The 19,370-nt window shown below is 38.1% G+C and overlaps 1 protein-coding gene across 8 annotated transcripts in view; it reads right to left on the bottom strand.

Moving 5' to 3' along the window:
- The window catches only part of fam13b (family with sequence similarity 13 member B), a 47,051-nt gene that overhangs the window by 11,012 nt on the left and 16,669 nt on the right, over nt 1-19,370 (bottom strand). For 4 of the 8 annotated variants that reach the window (XM_081383496.1, XM_081383500.1, XM_081383501.1 and 1 more), the window contains 7 exons: nt 5,626-5,667; nt 4,276-4,395; nt 3,999-4,122; nt 2,255-2,358; nt 1,101-1,155; nt 908-1,010; nt 135-200 (listed from right to left, as the gene is read on the bottom strand). In XM_081383496.1, coding sequence (XP_081239622.1) covers nt 135-200; nt 908-1,010; nt 1,101-1,155; nt 2,255-2,358; nt 3,999-4,122; nt 4,276-4,395; nt 5,626-5,667 — 614 coding nt within the window. The remainder of the gene's footprint in view (nt 1-134; nt 201-907; nt 1,011-1,100; nt 1,156-2,254; nt 2,359-3,998; nt 4,123-4,275; nt 4,396-5,625; nt 5,668-19,370) is intronic. The other 4 variants (XM_081383498.1, XM_081383499.1, XM_081383503.1 and 1 more) reach the window with 1 other exon arrangement.

Here is a 19,370-nt window from a genome sequence, read left to right as displayed (position 1 = left end):
ATAATGCAGTGTGAGAAGAGAGCTGTGGGGTAAAGGGGAGGGGGTGGAGTCAAACTCTGGTTCGAAACAAGTGTGAAAGGAGTGTGACTGAGAGGAGCAGCTGGCGATGGACGAGCTGTGGAGATGCTACTTACCGCTCCCTTCTCTCTGCAGGTGCATACATGTGAAGTCAATGGGTGGGAAATTGATGGGGCATGATGCTGACCAGGCATGGGCGGAAAGAGATAGCACAGAAGAGTGCGGTGAGCTATGAGCCTCACACACAGAGACATACATACACACACACACACACACACACACACACACACACACACACACACACACACACACACACACACACACTCACACTCACACGTAATGCTGTGAATCTATGGCTGAAATACAAATGAGTCATAACTAGCATTCATTCACTCCACATAAGCCATATTTATGATTCACGTACATCTACACATACATGAGAAAACAGAACAGTGCATGTTGGTGATTTATGAATAATAATGGTTTACATTCCCTATATATAGCTCTGTGATCTATTAAATTCTCTAAACTTTCAGAGTCAAAAGCACTGTCAACATTCAGCCACAGCATACATTCACTAGCACATCCTATCAGTCTTGTATATATGAGCTTAAATGTGAAGTTTGTACGCCACAATTTGTAAAAATGTAAAAATAATGACTGATTTCAAACAGGTTTCCTAAACCCTCCCCATTTTCCACTGGTCGGATAAATGGATGCATACAAGCACACTGTTTTCAGGATGTGTCCTGTTTATTAATTAATTAAATTTGAATAAGGACCGTTTTTTGCTCAAGGCTATTTTGCAGCATTTGTTCCCACAGGAAACATTAGCAGTTAATATACAGTGCGACTTGTCATCTTTTATCAAGACATAATAGAAAGTTACCTTCTTGTTCGCTGTCCGAGAAAACGCTTCTGGTCAAAGACTGAGGGCCGCTGACTGGCTCTGTGGATTCAGTATTAGCATTCAGGTCACAGTCGCCAGGCTCCTGTGTGTCATTGGATAGGTTTAGTTAGATGCTTCAGTCTCGCAGCGTAGAAAAAAAGACAGAAGCCTAGTGGTATCCAAATATACTCACACAGGTGATAACATCAGCCTGGTCCATCTGCTCGTAGTCCGGGTAGTTCTCCAGTCTGTGTGAAGATGGAAACAAATGACTATGAACTCCTGAGAGAGGTGATGACCACTGTGTGATCTTTTCCCTTCACGCATGTCATTTATAGAGCTATACTATGCAAGGTCTTAAAATGTCTTGCTAGGAAAAAAAAAGTCATGTTTAGTCTATTAATAACAAGCAAAGAGAATTCAGGCTGAATGACAAACTGTGCTAGCTTAAAGTGTATCTAAACTTTACTAGTCACACCCACACATATTATACAGGCTAATTATGCAGACTAAGGAACCTAGGGTACTAGCTTATCAGATGTAAGATGTAACAGGCTTACAAAAGTTTTACAAGAACACAATTTGAAATTTACAAGCTATTTATAGCGAGACATTTCTATTATTATTTTCCATTAAAAGAACAGAACAATTTTGAATGTTTTCTTGTAAAACGTTATTCTTGGAAGCTTGCTCCAATAAACCCATTTTAGCTAGCAGAAACTATTTTTTATTTAATTTTTTCATTAGAAAAATAGTTTCTGCATCGCAGCTGAAGTCCAGAAATACACTCCACGTGAGTACACAAATGCAATGCCTGGCCAGCGCTTTCACACGTGCGGTCTCATTGTTCGTACTCAATGTACATTCTTGCGTGCCTGAGTTCAAGGAGGCAAAATGTCTGTGCCTTCATGCCCATGCCACTAAAAATATTACTCAGGCAGCTAGCTTTAAACATGTCAGATTGAGTAATGTGTGCTATTAAACTGTTATTTCACCATGACAGCAAATAACCTGAAAGAGAAAACTGACTACAAAAGATGAGTTCATGGTAATGCTCGCTATAACAGCCCTACAATGTATTCTTTTGGCACATTTTTGAAGGCAACAACGCGATATTGAACATAGCTAGTGCATTTGCGTTCATGTAGCCTACTTATAAAGTATGCTTCAGGTCTCAAGGTGTGGCAACATTAGTAAAATTGCAGCAAAATCTGCAAGGGGAAATCTTTAGCCCTCACGCAAAACTCCTGAATTTGCATGAATTCCTAATGAAACGACTGGATTTTGCCCTTAAAAATTAGCTGAACAACAGTAATTGTAACCGCAACTTAGCACCTCCAATCTAACCTTTCTATGGTGAGATTCTCAGCATCTATGAGAGTCTCTGTGTCAAGGTCCATCCCAGAACTTTCTTCCGTGACAGGGCTGCTGAGCTGAGAACCTTGAGATTCCTGCGGGGAAAAGGAGGGTAATTATCACTGACTGTACCAACAAGTTTAGAAGTGAAAAAGATAATATGTCTTGCCATTATTCTGGAGAAATCACACAATGCCAAATGTTCTCAAAGCCATCTGAACACTCAATTATATCTAGGCCTTGTGCGTGTTTACTGATGATTGCATCTCAAGGTCGGCAGCTGATAAGACTGAGGAATGGTGTGGATCTCTGTGGGAGGGTGTGTTTGGGTTGACCAGGTGGCGCTGTCATTCCTCAGGGTTGGCTATTAAAAGAAGGTAACCCAGTTCATATGTTCCTAACCTGTGGCCAGGCCACAAGAACTTTAGGCACGAGTGGAGGGAAGAGAAGCCTCCCAAAGAGACTGTTAATCAGAGTCGTCAGTGAGCCAGGATCCCAGACACATTCGTCATTTTATTACACCTCTTGGTTGAGCAGCTAAAGAGTGTCAAGAGACACAAACCTTTAGCGTCAGCTATGGTGACGCGTCTTCTGAACCATCCTCATCTTGTTACTTAATTACCTACTTGAGGAAAGGGCTTTATCTGAAATGTTTCATTCGCTCTGGCAAAGTATTAAATGGGGAAAGATTGCTTGTGCCTGCTGAGAACAGCTGATGGTCTGCTTATCTGACAGGAAGGCCCTTGTTTCTCACTCTCCTAAAGAGAAGCATCTCTGCTGTGTATTACGAACTTTGCTGATAGCAGAAAGACTAATCTTATTCAAGGCCAGATGTAGACTAAAGAAATGGTCTAAGACAGAGGTTCTCAACCTTTTTGAATCCAAGGACCCCATTATCCACAACAATATTCAAAGACCTCCAAACCCCAGTTTTGTTTTGAAAACCAATTTTAATCTATGGGCTTAGCTTCTGTACATAAAAAAAATGAAATGAAAATACAATTAAAATAATTAATCACAGAAGGGTTTTAGAGCTGAATGTTCTGTAGGGCAGCGGTTCTCAAAGTGGGGTTTGTGAACAATTGCCAGGGGGTCCGTGAAATAATCTGCCATAGGCTAACGTGTTTTTAGGACTATAAATCATGTTTTTTTTATAATCTAAAACGTGCTGGGACTTATATTCCAAAGTGGCTTATATAATGCATTTAAAATTTATCACATGCTCCAGAAAGACGTTCACAGAGATCGAGACTGCAGAAAGCGCATCCTGTTCGTTTTCATTATTTATTGAATTTACATTACTTCTCCAGTCGTTTGTGATTTAATGGATAAGGACTAAGCATAATGAAAATAAAAAAATAAATCTAACAATTTTTATCCAATAACATATTTCAGTGTAACATAACTAGTAAAAATTTATATTAGTTATAAAAATGCCCATAGCTTATTAAGATTTTATTACCTAACCTGACATCAACAAAACACACTTTTAAAATAGGGCTATCTCATATATTCAGGTTTTCCAAGACTGTGTGAATTCTGATTTTTCAAAGCAAACTAAAAGTTTTTGAGGGGGTGAATTTTTTTCTGTTTCTGATTTTCTGTTGTTTTAGCTTATTTCAATGCTTGTTTTGTCTTATTTTAAGACATTTTAAGTCATCTAAATCTCCCTTTTGTAAGTTTGCCAAAACATAAAATTGAATAAAAATCAAAGTTTAACCCTCTAATTGCTTACCTCACTATTCTCTGATGGCAGGCTCTCCTCTGTAACCTCTGGGAGAGTCTCAGTCTCTGCCTCAGATTCAGATGGCACATCTTCATGGTTCTCAGGCCCTGGTGTCTTCTGACTAGGGCTGTTTCTGTGGAGGAAAAATATACAGATTCACATCAACACATCAAAAACACATCCATATTTAAACTTCTCTCCAAATACCTGCTAAGTTCAGCTACAAACAAATAAATGCCAGGGTCAGTGTCTGTGTACTATGTACTGTGTTTATTGTCAAACTCACCCTTGAATGGGTTGGGAGTCCAACACCTGACTCTCATAGCTGCCGAGCTCCTTGTCAATAGAAGTCTGTAGGTCCAACAAGTGCTGTTCCACCGCAGCACGGATCGTCCTCTGGATTATACTGCAAATAAACACATTCAAGGCGTCTGACACAAGTATTCAAAATGGCTTCCCATTAAGGCCGAAACACGCAGTACCCCTATTAATCATTGTTTGACCTATTAAACAAGGTCATCCAAGAAGTTTTCGCTGCAAGCTCATCTTTCTAACAAATAGCCCTCTATCCTGAGCACCACACATTCTTGTGTCTGAAAATAGACATGTTTTGAGCTTACTAAGACTTTCAGTATTATAACAGCCAAGTCTCTAATGTCGACACAGCTCCTGTGTCATGTACTGGGAAACTGGCTATGTTGAATTCACATGTTTTGTGTGGAACGACAGACCTCCAAACATGCCTTCCTAACTAACCTCCACGTGCCCATCTGGGCCAAAAGGCACCCTGGGTCACGCCACCTCTGCGTGCTCCATATTTCCAACAGCAAATCATTAGAAGATGGCATTGTTGAAGTGATGTGGAGGTCTCCGTTTAGCTAATGATGCAGAATTTCAGGACCAGATACACTAGCTTTGCCTGAAGCTGTTCAGTTACAGATACTATAATGCATTTTCTGCTCCAAGAGCATTTAGAAATGTGATAATATTCTTCCTGTTGCCACAATTTGCTGCTGGTAGTCAAGGCTTCAGTTGAAAAGCCATTCACCAGTGGGAAACTAGAAGCAATTGAATGCAATTTCTTAATTGTTCTTAATGTGATTGTGGGTTTCATTTCATTATGAATACAATTAGTGGAATCTCAGCAATGGAGAGCAAATTGGCGGAGTATAATTGCAGAATTCTACTTTCAATTCTATTTTTCTGAATTGCAAAGTCGCAAAGCAAATCGGTCTCTTTGTCGGCAAGACAGCATCCCTTAGTTATCTGCTTTTAAGAACATAATCACATTCGTTCAGCTTTATTTTGCCTTCTGTCCATCTAAAAGGTCTGTTTAGTGCATACTGTGGCCCTTTGAATGACCAAATCTGATTTAGATCAGAGGATAATTGCATACAGACCTAATTAATGTCAGCTAAATTAACTTCAAATAGACAATGAAAATGGACCTATTGGTCAAAGAAAGGCTTTGTATGCTGTTTATGTCATGGTTTCATAATAGCAAACAAACAAGACTCAAAGGAAATCATCTGATTCAAGATAATAATAATAATAATAATAATAATAATAATAATTATTATTATTATTATATATATAGTTGCCATGGCGACTGTTTAAAAAAGTAGTAGACACTTACTCGGCAGATCCTGGAAGAATGCTGATGGAAGAAATGTGTGAACTGGAAAGAGAAGAAAAGGAAGCAAACATTAGGAGGATATTAACTATGATCTTACCTACTCAGCCTCTTTATACAATAATGCCTGTGTGTGTCATCAGGGAAAAGAAGCATAATTTAGCACACATTTCCTAAGTCACGTACAGACTTAGGCATCTGAGAGAAATTGAGGGCAGGGTGACTTGCAGACCCATAAACAAACTCAGACATGTTAGGAACGCTTGCTTACATAACACTAGTTGACCACTGCTTGTTAACACCCGTGTCTGGTTCTGGGGTAGGAACAAATAGGGCCCTGATGGATACAACAGGTGCGCCGCCATAAGTTCTCACAGGCCAGGCCACATCAGCACACAAACAGAAACAGGACAAGAGTGAAGTTCAAGATCAGCTTTTGAAGTCCTCTGTGTCATTTGGCGACAGCCGTGCGATCTATGGTGCAATGTCTTGACCCCTTTAGGCTGCTAGGAAGCTTCAGCTTGTGTTCAACCAGTCATCCCATGGAAAAGGAAAAGCACCTTTTTCTAGAAACTACAGTCGATGTAACCCATGTTTCCTCTAAAAACATTATAAAAGTTTAGAAAAACATGTTTAAATAGTGATCACTCACAAGAAATTATATATATATAGTAAAGTAAGACTAACGTAACTGCTAGTGGGTCATACTAGATCTTAAGACACAGTCTTAACATAACGGATAAGTTTATGTAACTGGCCACTGGTGTGAAAAATTAGTGCTCAATTAACCTTTTATGACTCTTTGAACAACTGTTTAAGTCCACCTTAACCACAGCAGAAACAACTAAAAAGTAAAAAAAAAAATAATAATAATTACGGCAACACAGCAACAAAACTACTAGGCTAAAATAATTCATCTCAGATATCTTAATTTAGATACATGAAAATGACTTTGCCTATTTAAAAATAGTATGACCATTGAAAGATGAATTGTCACAGAGGAAGGAAACTGCTGCTGGGGCAACTATACTAAAGGAAGCACTTTTTGAAAAATGTCCTTGAGTGTTTTTTTCTTAGTCAGCACTGAAAAGTCCATTGCTCGATATTGCAAGAGAGAACAAAACAAGCCTTGTTAAAGAGAGATTCGGTATCTTGCCCACACAAAGCTCTAGAAGCAGTAAATGAGATCAGTTACATGCGTCCACACTGACTGTACATTACTCAGTATGAAGCACTCTAATAAAGAACCTTCTGTGACGTCTTTCCATTCATTTCCTCTGCTGCAACACCTCACCTGAACCTAATGTCGATGATTTAGCCTGAGAAACAAATCAAAACTATAGATTGATGATGTAGACCATCTGGCTGATACTGAGAGATGTTTATTTTATGGTCGATAACCTGATTGATAGTAACTATCAATGATGGTTTAAATGCTTTTTTTTAATGTTTTAAAAATGCATCAAAATCAGGCATCAAAACATTAAAGTTCAGAAGAGATATGGCTTAAATCTACATTGTCACCAATATATTAGTGTATCACAAATCAAAATTCCTAGTCTTATTGTAAAAAAAAAAGTTTTCATAATCTTTGACCAATGTCACTCTTTACATATTTACATGCGTTTAATTTCCGGATAGTATCTGGATTTTTCAATGGGTTTCCAGTGTGAATGGACAGAGATCCTATTGCACCTAGTCACACAAAAAGGAATTCGACACATTTCATGTTGTCTTTAAAAAAAAAAAAATCACCATGGCTGAAGTGTGAATAATAAAGGAGCCAACAACAAAGTGTGGTGGACAGAGCTAAAAGAAATATGCTGTGTCACTATGAGATCAGCTGAGGCTTTAAGAGGATTACATACAGTCGGCTTCCTCTGACTCGGCACTTTATCTTATCAGCAGCGGCAAACACACACACACACACACACACACACAGCAGTCTTTCTTTCCCTCCCACACACACACACACACACTTGAATGGAATTGTGTGTGAATTAAATGCTGCATCATGCAGTGATTTATCATTTTAAAATTCTGCCCGAGTACATCTCTCGTTTTCACCATATAACCATTTTAATTCATCAGCAGTGTTACACAAGTTAGTAGTGCTTTCCATCATGCGATCTGAGAGGCAGTGAGCAGTCTTATCTGACAGTCACACGCAGCCTTGGTCGAAAACCAATAAACAACACTCCATCGGGGAACAAATCAATCCACTTCAAGAGTTTCACCCTGAATGACAGCTTTTTCTACCACATTCACAGCTCTTTTTCCACTGAATCGCTAGATTCATTACCTGTGGAGAAGGACTTGACAAGCCATGTTCTTCAGTTTGGTTCTCGTTGATGAGCCGTTTTGGTTGTTAACGTTGGGCGTATGGTTATCCTGATTGGGCACTTTGTGGTGCTAAAGTCTGGATGAGCAGGTCAAAGAGCAAACACAGGCTGCCGGAGCTCATTCTGCGGAGTCCTGTATGTGCTGTCTGCCTCTGTGTAGGATTCGGCACTCTGTTAAAAAAGTGCTGCAGTGGAAGAGCTGGACCTTCGCTTAAATACACGGCCGTCTGACGCAGTCTTGTCGCTAGTGCTCTGAGCCAATCGCCTCTCCATACACACACACACAGACAGAGAACTCCTTCTCCCCAACCCAAAGTCAAGCCTGCACACTCAAACACCTGTTAGTCTTTTAAATAACCCTGTCACAGTCCAAACATCAGACCGTCTTCAATCCTTACTGCACTGCCGTTTACAGAAAGGGGACTCATTGTCGGACAAAAATACACGTAAACACATGAATACAGACATGGATGCCATCCTAAATAGATAGTTCAGCCAAAATATTTTATTCTGTTATCATTATGTCATTCAAAACCTATTGATTCTTCTGTGCTGCTCACTATCAACTTATGTTTTAGTCTGTTTGTCACACCAAACCATCATATGGCTTCAGAAGACTTTAAATATGGCATGAAAGTCATTTAGAACACTTTTTATGATACTTTTGGTTATGGCATGGAGAAAAGCATGAAACAGTGTCCCACTGAATAATGATGCACTGAAATTTAGTCGTCTGAAAACATTTGGCAAAAAAAGAATTTAAGTTTTAGTCTAAACTATAATCATTTATCTTAATGGTGACATAACAGTTCTCCGATGGCACATTTTAGCGGTCACCGTCTATTTTGAGCACACGATAAATTGCAACAAGTAAACATGTCAACTGTCGATCTTCATTTTGATTATCTGAGATCTTTTAGTCTACACTGTATTAAGTTGATGCGTGAACAAAACTTCACTAAACATTATTAGTAGCACGCCTCCAATAATCGCAATAAGCTTTGTTTATTTTTATATGAGAATAAAGTTTGCAAATTCTGTCAATTTTATAACAAAATTCAAACAATAAATATTGTTTTGACACTCTTTAATGTGGTGTGACAGATCTCTGTAACCATATCTATGGCTGTGGCCTTAATCATATCAATAAAAAGTTGATACAAAAACGTCCTCATGTACAACTTAAACTCTGTAAAATTTCGGTAAAAAATAATTATCCTCATCACTACCACCAAAGAGTGAATGACAGAATTGTAATATTTGGGTGAGCTATCCCTTTAAGCAGTACACTCTGTCAACTACCAATCCCAGACCAGTCAGAGGCTGGTCTCTGCCAGTTGGAGTACATATCACATTACCTGGAGTTAAGGATGAGCAAGTGTATCAATTAGCAGGAAACAAAATAAGAAGCAACTTAAAGAACCAATGCAATGACTCGGTTGTCTTCCCCAATGTAATTTTGATGAGATGAGAATGAGAAATCCCTTTAAACACGAGAGACACAGAGAATGGCAGAGCAATACAGACATCCTCATGGCAAGTACTTTAATAGATTGGTCACAGGGAGTATCAAATTTCCCAGCGTGTTATGGGTGCTGCTTGACATACCCAGGTGGTAGGATGTCAAAAGAAGGGTGAAACCCAATAAATGTAGCTGGATGCCTGGGTAACGCTTAAAAAGAGGAGTGGAAATGAGTTATTGCACTTTCCATGTATTGGCTGTCCATGCAAGCCAGGAGTTCACGTTGAGTCAATACTGCACTTGTTTTGATGGTTCAGTATAAGAGTGCATGGGAAAATGAGGAGACTTGATACAGAGGGGAGACTCTTAAATGCGTAGACACAGATCGGACCAGGAGGTCCTAGCATCTCCAAAGCCAGAATATACCACAGCCTTGTGTGGCAGAGTGCCATAGAAGATCTAAGCTTAAAGATATTTTTTTGACGTTTTTTTATTATGATAAGAGAGTAAGCAGACAGGAAGCGAAGTGAAAGAGAGAGAGAGAGAGGAGGGGCCGGGATTGGGAAAGGTCCACGAGTCGGGACTTGAACTCGGGTTGCCCGAAGCGCAACGGCACTATATGTCGGCGCACAACACACAAGGCTATCACCGCCGACTAAAGATCTAATGCTGGGTACACACCAAAAGATTTTTTACATCTTATAAGATTTTCAAAATGTGATAGACCACAAACATGAGGACAAAAAATCCTAGATTTAACCGTTTTGCTCCTATAGTGTGTGGTGTGCCATGATGTGACAAAGACAGCACACCACACACAAACAGATTTTCAACCAGAGTCTCGACTGTGAACACAGGAAATCTCGCAAAATCTTGCGAGACTTCAGAATAAGCATGCCGGACGATATGCAGGAAGAAATTGCGATGATAGTGTTTGGAAAGATTTTGTTGTTGGAACAACAATACTTGTTGGAATAACAATAGTTGGAATGATCAACAAGCTGATCCTCCATTTCTGCTGTCCACATCAATTTCACTTTGTACTGCGCCATGACTGCGTTTGTTATGCTTCCGTCTTCCTTCATCTCGCTTTCTGATTGGATATTGTTTCGTTTCACGTGATAATCTCCAGAGCGTGCACGCGTTTGTCCTTGGTGTTCCCCCCACACATTAGGATTTCTGATCGTAAATATTCAACATGTTGCATATTTATGATTTGCGATCAGGGTGGCTCCGACATTCTTCCGAACAGGTTCGGACACTCTTAACACACCTCACACCAAGGGAAAATCTGATAAGATAATCTGTAGAACCATCAAGATAATCGGGGTATAGCTAGGATTGTCAGAAGGGGGGAAAACCAGCCCGATTATCTTTTGGTGTGTACCCAGCATAAGCTTGAAACCTAAAGGTTGTATGCTTGAATCCCACGAAGTCCAACAGGCACTAACTACTAGACTAGAGCATGTCTGCAGAAATTTCATATTTATTAAAAGTCCCCAATAAAACTATTATTTATTTTACAAAGACAAAGTTTGGACTGGACAGATTGTTATTAAATGCCAACATCCCAATCATTTTTTAGGAGTAATTAGCATATAGATAGTCTCAATGCTAAACGATCATTAGCCAGATTTATTTTTTCAGTCTGGAGGAGTTAATGCTAATTGCCATTAGTCAGAGCCAGTCTAAGACTTTGGAAAGCTGGAGCAGAAAATTGCATATTGTGTGATAGGCACAGACACACTTTCTTTTAGCTGCAGACAATGAAGCCACCCAGTCAGAGGACTTCGAGAATATGTTTGATATTTTGAGCCGATTTTAGAACACTTTTCTTTCATTTGTCTTGTGCCTCCTAGCAACAAGAAGCATGTTAACAAAGTAAGCAACTGTTTAATGCCCAGTGTTCAGATTTTAAAAGTTGTATCACATAGGAGTGTAACGATTCATGTGTGCGCATTTTCATTTTCATTTTCACCATTAAAGCGCAAAAGACTCACACACTTTTTTCTGTGCTGCGCACACATCTAAAACGACGTGCACACAGAATGGCTTCTCATTCCAATTCTGGAATCAAATACTTAAGGTCAGGAATCGGATACTTGTTATAAAATTTATTTCAATTCTTCAAAACGATTCCTTTCTGCATTTTAATGTGATTTTAAACCATTCAAAGCGCAAGAAGACATGCTGTTTTCTGTGCTGCGCACACGTGTTACAGTATGGTCCGTGCAGCTCTTTAAGTGACAGCAGCCAATTATTCCTGCTGACGTCTCTATAATAACATTAATCAAACAACAAAAGACAAAGAGAAAATTCAGGTGCTGTTCTAGAATGAATAACTTTTGTAACTATATTTGTAATGTATATTTTATTCATAAAGTGGAGTGTTATTTTACATCTGATTACAGTTTCTATAACCGAATACCTGAAAATCTTAAAACACTGTTTATTTAAATCATATCTTTGTTCAGTTGTATTTATTTGAGTGATTGCAAAAAAAAATTATTTGTTCTATTTAAATTACTGAGGGTTTACTTGTCTTTTGTCTTAAATAATGCTTAAAATGTATATTAGTTAGGCTAGTTGTTTTTGCCATGATATTTTTAAACCATAGGCAAAAGTTCCTTGAGTAAGTGTTCTTTACTCAGTGGCTGAATACCTTGAACAAAAATGAATAATGAAATGTATTGCAATAAGACTTAGAAAAATGTGAATCATATCCAATGTTTTTTTCAAAATCCAAACTGTGGGGTTGTGAGATAGTTAAGCACTTAATATAAAGCAAGTCTTCATCATGGATCAGACACTTTTCCTGCAGCAGCCTACTCTGTGTCCTTCATAATTTTGCATTCGCAACATCAAAGTATATCGATGTAAAGGTATCGTCACGTGCAGCTCTTTATTAATTTGATACATGTGTGCCGAACATGAAGGACCCATATCCTACAATTTCGGTATGAATACATTTACAACTAGGCCTACATCCCTAGTGTTCCAGCCTTAGTAAACATGTTCTAAAATCTACAAAACTCAATTTTCACCTAAAATTGCCAACTCTCTTCAAAAATGTTGTCGCTGTAAATCAATATCAGAGTGAACATCCCTTATTTCAAACAACAGACAAAAGTACAGTCATCTGTAAAGTATCTATGAAGGCCTCTCTTGATCTATAATATAAAGCTGTGTAACCACTGTAACGGCAGTCATTAGGAAGTGCACTCATAAGGGGTCTGAAATTAGTCATTGACACTTCCACACCTACAGCAGACCGACGTTGTCAAAAACGGTTTCACACATTCCAAAGCTTGAACAACATGTCTCAAGAACACCAATCTACTGCCGCTTATTTTAGAGCTGTGTTAAAAGTATTTTCCATTGCTGGTGAAGGATACATTGCAGCGCTTATATTTAGCTGAATGTGCGACACCCTTTCAGATTCCACTGGGGCACAATGGGGGCAAGCATAATCACGGCAGGACCCCAACGAAAACAAGTCCTGCTGCTCTTTCTCAAGAAACCACCAAATACAGACGCTTTGACCGGTTTCGACATTTTATCATCTTTAAACACACATGACTGCCGGTTAACCTGTTCTGACTCCAAGTATATGAGACCATATCTCCACTGGTGATTTGATAAACATGTCAAATTATACAGCAATAAAGCAATTTCACAAAACATGATAACTACATAATTGGAAATTCCAAAATACAGCTTGGAAAGTATTTATAGCATAGTTCAAAGTAAATTGCATTCTCTGAAGTTAATCATTGATTATTTGCTATCCTGACACAGCAAAAATGCCATTTGAGTTCCTTATAACATATCATAAAAGCCATAAAATGATATTTGCAACTGTTGTGAATGACAGGCCATTAGAGATAGTATCACAGAATCAAAAAATAACAATGCTCCTGTATGCCTCTGTCGTGACACGGCTCACGTCCTTAAGGGGATTCACGATTTGAAAGCTTTCTTGGCCTTATAAGTGACATGACATACTTTTTTTAAGGTCCAATTATATTGCCACTGAAGGTTTTTGCAAAAAAAAAACAGGCACAATTTTAGTTATACATGTAAATTTTTTGCTGTCTTATGACCCATTGAATGAAATGTGTGGTTTTGCTGCTGCCTTTTCTTTAAAACAGTAAACCACCACTGCAAAGAAAATAAATCACAAAACAATCAAGTAACTAAATTAAATAATTGTGACAGGCCTAATTGTGCCCTTTATGCATGGTGAATTGGAAGGAAAATTGATGTGCAAATGGTTTCATAATATACTTAAGATACATAATACATAAGAAATACTGGTAAAAAAGTCCAAAATAGAAAATATATATATATTTTTTTTTTTGCAGAAAAGAGCTGTGGACGAATCTCTTAACCTGAAACTGATGAAGAGCTTGTTATATCCAGAGCGTTTGGATGTGCCCATATTAATTAGCAGCTTTGCTCTGCCCATTTCCCTGCTGATCATAGTGTTTGCTTGCATCTGACTTGAAATTACTGCAGCAGCTGCCATCCAAAGCTGCTCATGCAGAGACTAAACACTTCAAAGTGGGTAGGATTAGCAAAGTTTACCCAAGATATTATTCTAGTAGACAGACAGGACGTCTGGAGCTTTGCCTCACACAGAAGATGGTCTGAACTTGTTTTGGTGGGGTTCTTGTTTTATGCAACATAAATGCACACGACAGCTCTGTTTCATAACCTAGTGAGATGCCCATCAAGACGTTATTTTAAGGCATCACATCTGCAATCCTGATACGAAGGTTGTTTGAATAGTCAGTAAATTATGCTGCTTTATAAGACCTCATCTTGGTCAAATTGTAAGCCAGCAGGGCATGTATCCTTCATAAAAAAGTTAACACCAGAATGCATGGCAACAAGTGAAATAAAAAGAAAGCAGACTAAAAATATACACTACTTTTCAAAAGTTTGGGGTCACTAAGACTATACATTTCTTTTTAAAAAACCTATTTCCATCAGCAAGGATGCATTAAATAGACAGTAAAATCTTTTACATTATTACAAAAAATTTTTTTTTTAATTAATGAATTAATTCATTATAAATTATGTTCTTTTGAACTTTCTATTATTCAAAGAATTCAGAAAATAATTTATTCCACAAAAATAATAAGCATTACAATTGTTTTCAGCATTGAAAATAAGAAATGTTTCTTGAGCACCAAATCAACATATTATTAGGGTTTTTCTTGGCTCAAAATAAGGGTGGAGGTAGTAAAATCCTGATCATGAGCATACATTCAAACTGGCTGAAGAATGATCATGTTTAGGTATTTTAATTATAAGATAATTTGTATATGATCATGTTATCGAAATAAAAATCAGTGTTTCCCACAGGGTTTTGTGAGACTGTGGTGGGTGGACCTTGGTCTCTCTAGGGAGGTATGGGGGCAACATGTCAAAATCATAAATCAATTATGAGTAAAGGTTCTTGTGTGCTATTCCTGTGGTGCATGAAGTTGATGCCTATGATCATTTCATATCATTCACTTCTAAAAAACCCTACAGTGGCTGAGCCAAAACTAATCAAAAATTTTCTTGCATTCTTTCAAAAAAAAATCTTTGTCTCGCTTCAGCAATGTCAAGGATTTCTAAACTGTGCATGTTGTTTTGACACATGCCAACTCTCATGGCCGTCTGTTTATTAGGATTAAAGGTTAAAGCATTAAATCACTTTAAACTAGGAGCGACTGGGCCAAACACTGTTACTTTATTGTCAGTGTCAATGATTTGAGTTACGAATGTTTCACATTCTCTCCAATTAGTCTTAATCCAAAACATCTATCCAATTTAGCTTGGTTTCAGACAGAAACAAGCTACCAATCCATTTTATGTTACCTAACCAGACACCTCTCAGCAGACAGCCCAACGTCTCGTGGGAAGAGGTTAATGACAGCTAGGGCTGAAACGATTAGTCGACATTGTCGACAATGTCGACAATAAAAAATTGTCGACAAATATCTTTGTTGTCGAGTAGTCGTTTGATCTCACGTGACCTAATGTAAGAGCCTGCAATATCGCGATTTGACCGCTACGGCGCTGTAGCGCTGGAGTGTAATGCAGCCGTTACAAATGCTATTGCGTTAGAAGAAAACACATAGCTAATTATGACGGAGTGCAAACGAATCCGAACTAGCAAAGTGTGTGAAAGTTTCACAAAACTTCAAACCAAGAATACTGTCATGTGCAATACATGCAAGGCAGAACTTGCTTTTCACGGGAGCACAACATGCATGTTAAAGCACTTAAAGAGGAAACACCCAGGCAACAAGAAGAGCCGATGAGAGGTGAATGTTCTCCAGCTGGAGCTAAATAACTAAGAGTAAATTTATAAGAGTTTATTAAATTCATTATCTCTTTATTAGATAATGCAATACTCCTAAAAATAGCAATATTAACAATAATAATATAATTACAGTAATGTGATGATTTATTTTTGCATAGAATATAGCTTGATCGAGCTTAGGAGTCCGGGCTGTTTTTATTATTAAAACACTATTAGGTATTACGGTCTTATCACTTGCCTGTATTTTGTTCCATATTCATGAAGACTTACAAAAGGAGATGTTATGAAGAATATCATGTCAGTTAATTTTTTATACTGTAAATTAAAAGGTGAATGAGAACGTCTCTGTCAGCTCAGCTCAATTGTCATGTAAATTATTATTATTTTTTTTTATTCTTATAATAATTGTTTGCAGTTTAAGTTGGTCTGTAATGCAGCTGATTATCATTTTTTTGTTTATTTTTTTTCTATTGAAAGAAAACAGAATATTTATCCAATGCTTAGAGAGCATTTGTGTGTGATTTGAGTTGGACAGAAATCTGAAAACTTAAAGAGAATGACCTGTTTAGTTGGCTCAAAGTTCATTAAAACAACCATTTCAAAAGCTGAAGTGATTTTCTTTCTTTAGGGATGGAAATTAGCACCCGCCACCAGCCAAATGCGGGTGATTTTGTGTTGTGGCGGGTAAACTCGCTTCACCTACCGGCCACCGTGGCGGGTAAATAAAAATAGCATACTGTTTCACACAGATGGCGGACACTTTTAGAGGAGGCACACATTCAAAAAAAATGTGGCGTTACATCGCAGGCAGGGCAGTCATGGCCTAGTGGTTAGGGAGTTGGACTGGTAACCCTAGGTTGCTGGTTCGATTCCAGAACCGGTGGGAAATGACTGAGGTGCCCTTGAGCAAGGCACCTAACCCCTAATCGCTCCCCGGGCGCCACACAAAGGCTGCCCGCTGCTCTGGGTGTGTATCCACGTTTGCAGTGTGTGTGTTAACTACTCACTACTCTGCTCCTAATGTGTGTGCATTAACTTGGATGGGTTAAATGCAGAGGTCAAATTCCAAGTATGGGTTACCATACTTGGCCGTCACGTGTCACTTTCACTTTCTTTCACTTTCAGGCGTTAAGAGCTGGTTAAGAGGTCTGCAGAGAAAACATCTTTGCATTCACTTAACATTGAAATCACTCGCGCCTGACGCGCTATTCGCATCCGGTGTGAACGCACCGACGGGAACGCGACGGTGGAGCGTTTTTAAGATTTCCACTCTGAAGGGTGGTTTCACTTTTTTTGCGTTTTTAAGCCCCAAAAACGCCGTCGCCGTCTAAACGAAAGGCACATCTGATAAAATATTTTTACGTTTTCACCCGCGAGAGTTCTCGTGTAAAATAGTTTAATTGTTGGGACTAAAAACGTAAAACTGGAAGCCATAAAATACCACGAATCATCCAAATGCCACATCCAGGTAAACAAGTATAAAACTCAGTGAGTGTTTTAGCGCAATTTTCTCACGTCATGGGATCACAACACTAAGAGATAGTAAATCTTTTCCTGGATTTTTTTGCGTTCCCGAGATTAGACCTTCCTTAACATAATGCCGAAAACCTGAAGTCTCTAGGTGGTCTGGTTGAGGAGTAGATAGAATTGCAAGATTGGTGCGCACAGACAGAACAGAAAGCATGAGTTAACAATCGCAATTTAATCCGGTGGAAAATTGCGCTAAAAAGAGAAATATATATATAAGAGAGAAAGAGTGTATAAGAGAGAAATAGAAAATGTCAGTATTTCATTGAGACTTGAGATTAAATAAACTGCTTAAAGGGATACTCCACTTTAAAATAAAAATTCTGTCATCATATATTCACCCTCATGTTGTTTTAAACCTGTATGAATTTCTTTCTTCTGCTGAACAGAAAGGAAGATATTTAGAAGAATGTCAGTAACCAGACAGTTTCTGGTCTCATTGACTTCCATGGTATATTTTTTTCCTACTATTGAAGTCAATGAGACCAGAAACTGTCTGGTTACTGACATTCTTCTAAATATCTTCCTTTATGTTCAGCAGAAGAAAGAAATTCATACAGGTTTGAAACAACATGAGGGTGAGTATATGATGACAGAATTTTCATTTTTAAGTGGTATTAATTTTCACATGCAGTTACACATTGTCGGTTAAAAATAAGAAAGTGGCTGGTAAAAACATTGAGTGGCTGGTAGATTTTGAAATCCACCAGCCACAGTGGCCGGTGGACAAAAAAGTTAATTTCCATCCCTGTATTATAGTTAGAATATGTATCACTCAGTGTTTTATTAATTGAAAAAGCTGAATAATCGTTCCAAAGTTACTGATTAGTCGGTGAAAAAATCGATGGTTAGTCGATTAATCGTTCTAATAATTGTTAGATTAATCGATTATCAAAATAATCGTTTGTTGCAGCCCTAATGACAGCTATTAATTATACCCTCCACACCCATACATACCATGTTTAAAATCTAGAGCATGTCTATAAAAACAGCTACACATAAAAAAGGCACATTGAAAGGGAACCACATGAGATGAGGAAGATAGGATCATAGCCCAATATATCGCGAGACATTTGGAGTGGGTCAGACATGATTTTGACCACTTAAGTTTTGTTTTGTATAAATTGTATCTTAATTTTAATCAATGTTTCATCAACCAATTGCCTGGATTTAATAAAAATCAAATATAGCAGACAATATAATGAGGACACGGAGGCGCCGGCGTGGTCACTTGCATTGCTTGTGAACTGGAGCTCTTCTCATAAATGAACCGAAACTCAGCGTAAAGGCTACTTGCCTCACAGACCTGAGAAATATATCTATAGAAAGCTTGAAATGTCTACTTTTAAACAAAACAATTCAAAACGAAAATAAACGGGCTACTCTCTTTTTATTTAGGCTAAATCGTATGAAATTTCTCTCTAAAGGCACGTTCACTACTGCGAAGATGGCGAGTCAGCATCGTCAACTTTATCTTTGCAGCCGACACTGACACAGAAAACACTAGTTAATTGATAAACAATTAAAATGTCTCATGCATAATCATTACTTTTGCCGGTTCTTTGTGGCAAACTTTATGCATGCGCTTCAGATGCAGAATAGGCAATATATTACGAAAACGCTCATTATGTTGAATTCTCTCACATATATATTTAAGTAATTAAATTAATATAAATATGCGTTTAGACTAATGGCTTAAATGAACAACTACTAGTCGACTAGAAAAAAAAAAAAAAACTTAAGTCGAGGTTTGGCAGCCATTCTTATTTTTATATATTTCGAACCAGCACGTCACAAAGTGCATTATTTTGGGTTGAGCGAGTGGAGCAGGATCTTCAGAAAGGCACTCTCCGCTCTGGAGTAAATATTACCAACCCACTCACATGCACTGGTGTGAGACAATGTTTCTTCTTCTTTTGTCTGAGAGTTGATTGACAGCTTTTAGATGTGTTATTGGCATCACCACCCTTTGATTACATGAACGTGTCACCACCGCATCAGAATGGAAAACATGGGGATTTTTTTAACAACAATCGCACAACCTATTCAATATTCTATAAAAAAAACAACTAATCGGATTTTCGAAAATCGTGACTCA

The sequence above is a fragment of the Scardinius erythrophthalmus genome (genome assembly GCF_964197995.2).
Source record: "Scardinius erythrophthalmus genome assembly, chromosome: 13".
NCBI classification, from domain to species: Eukaryota; Metazoa; Chordata; class Actinopteri; order Cypriniformes; family Leuciscidae; genus Scardinius; species Scardinius erythrophthalmus.
Note: the sequence above shows the minus strand (reverse complement) of the source record. Positions and strands in the feature narration are given on the sequence as shown.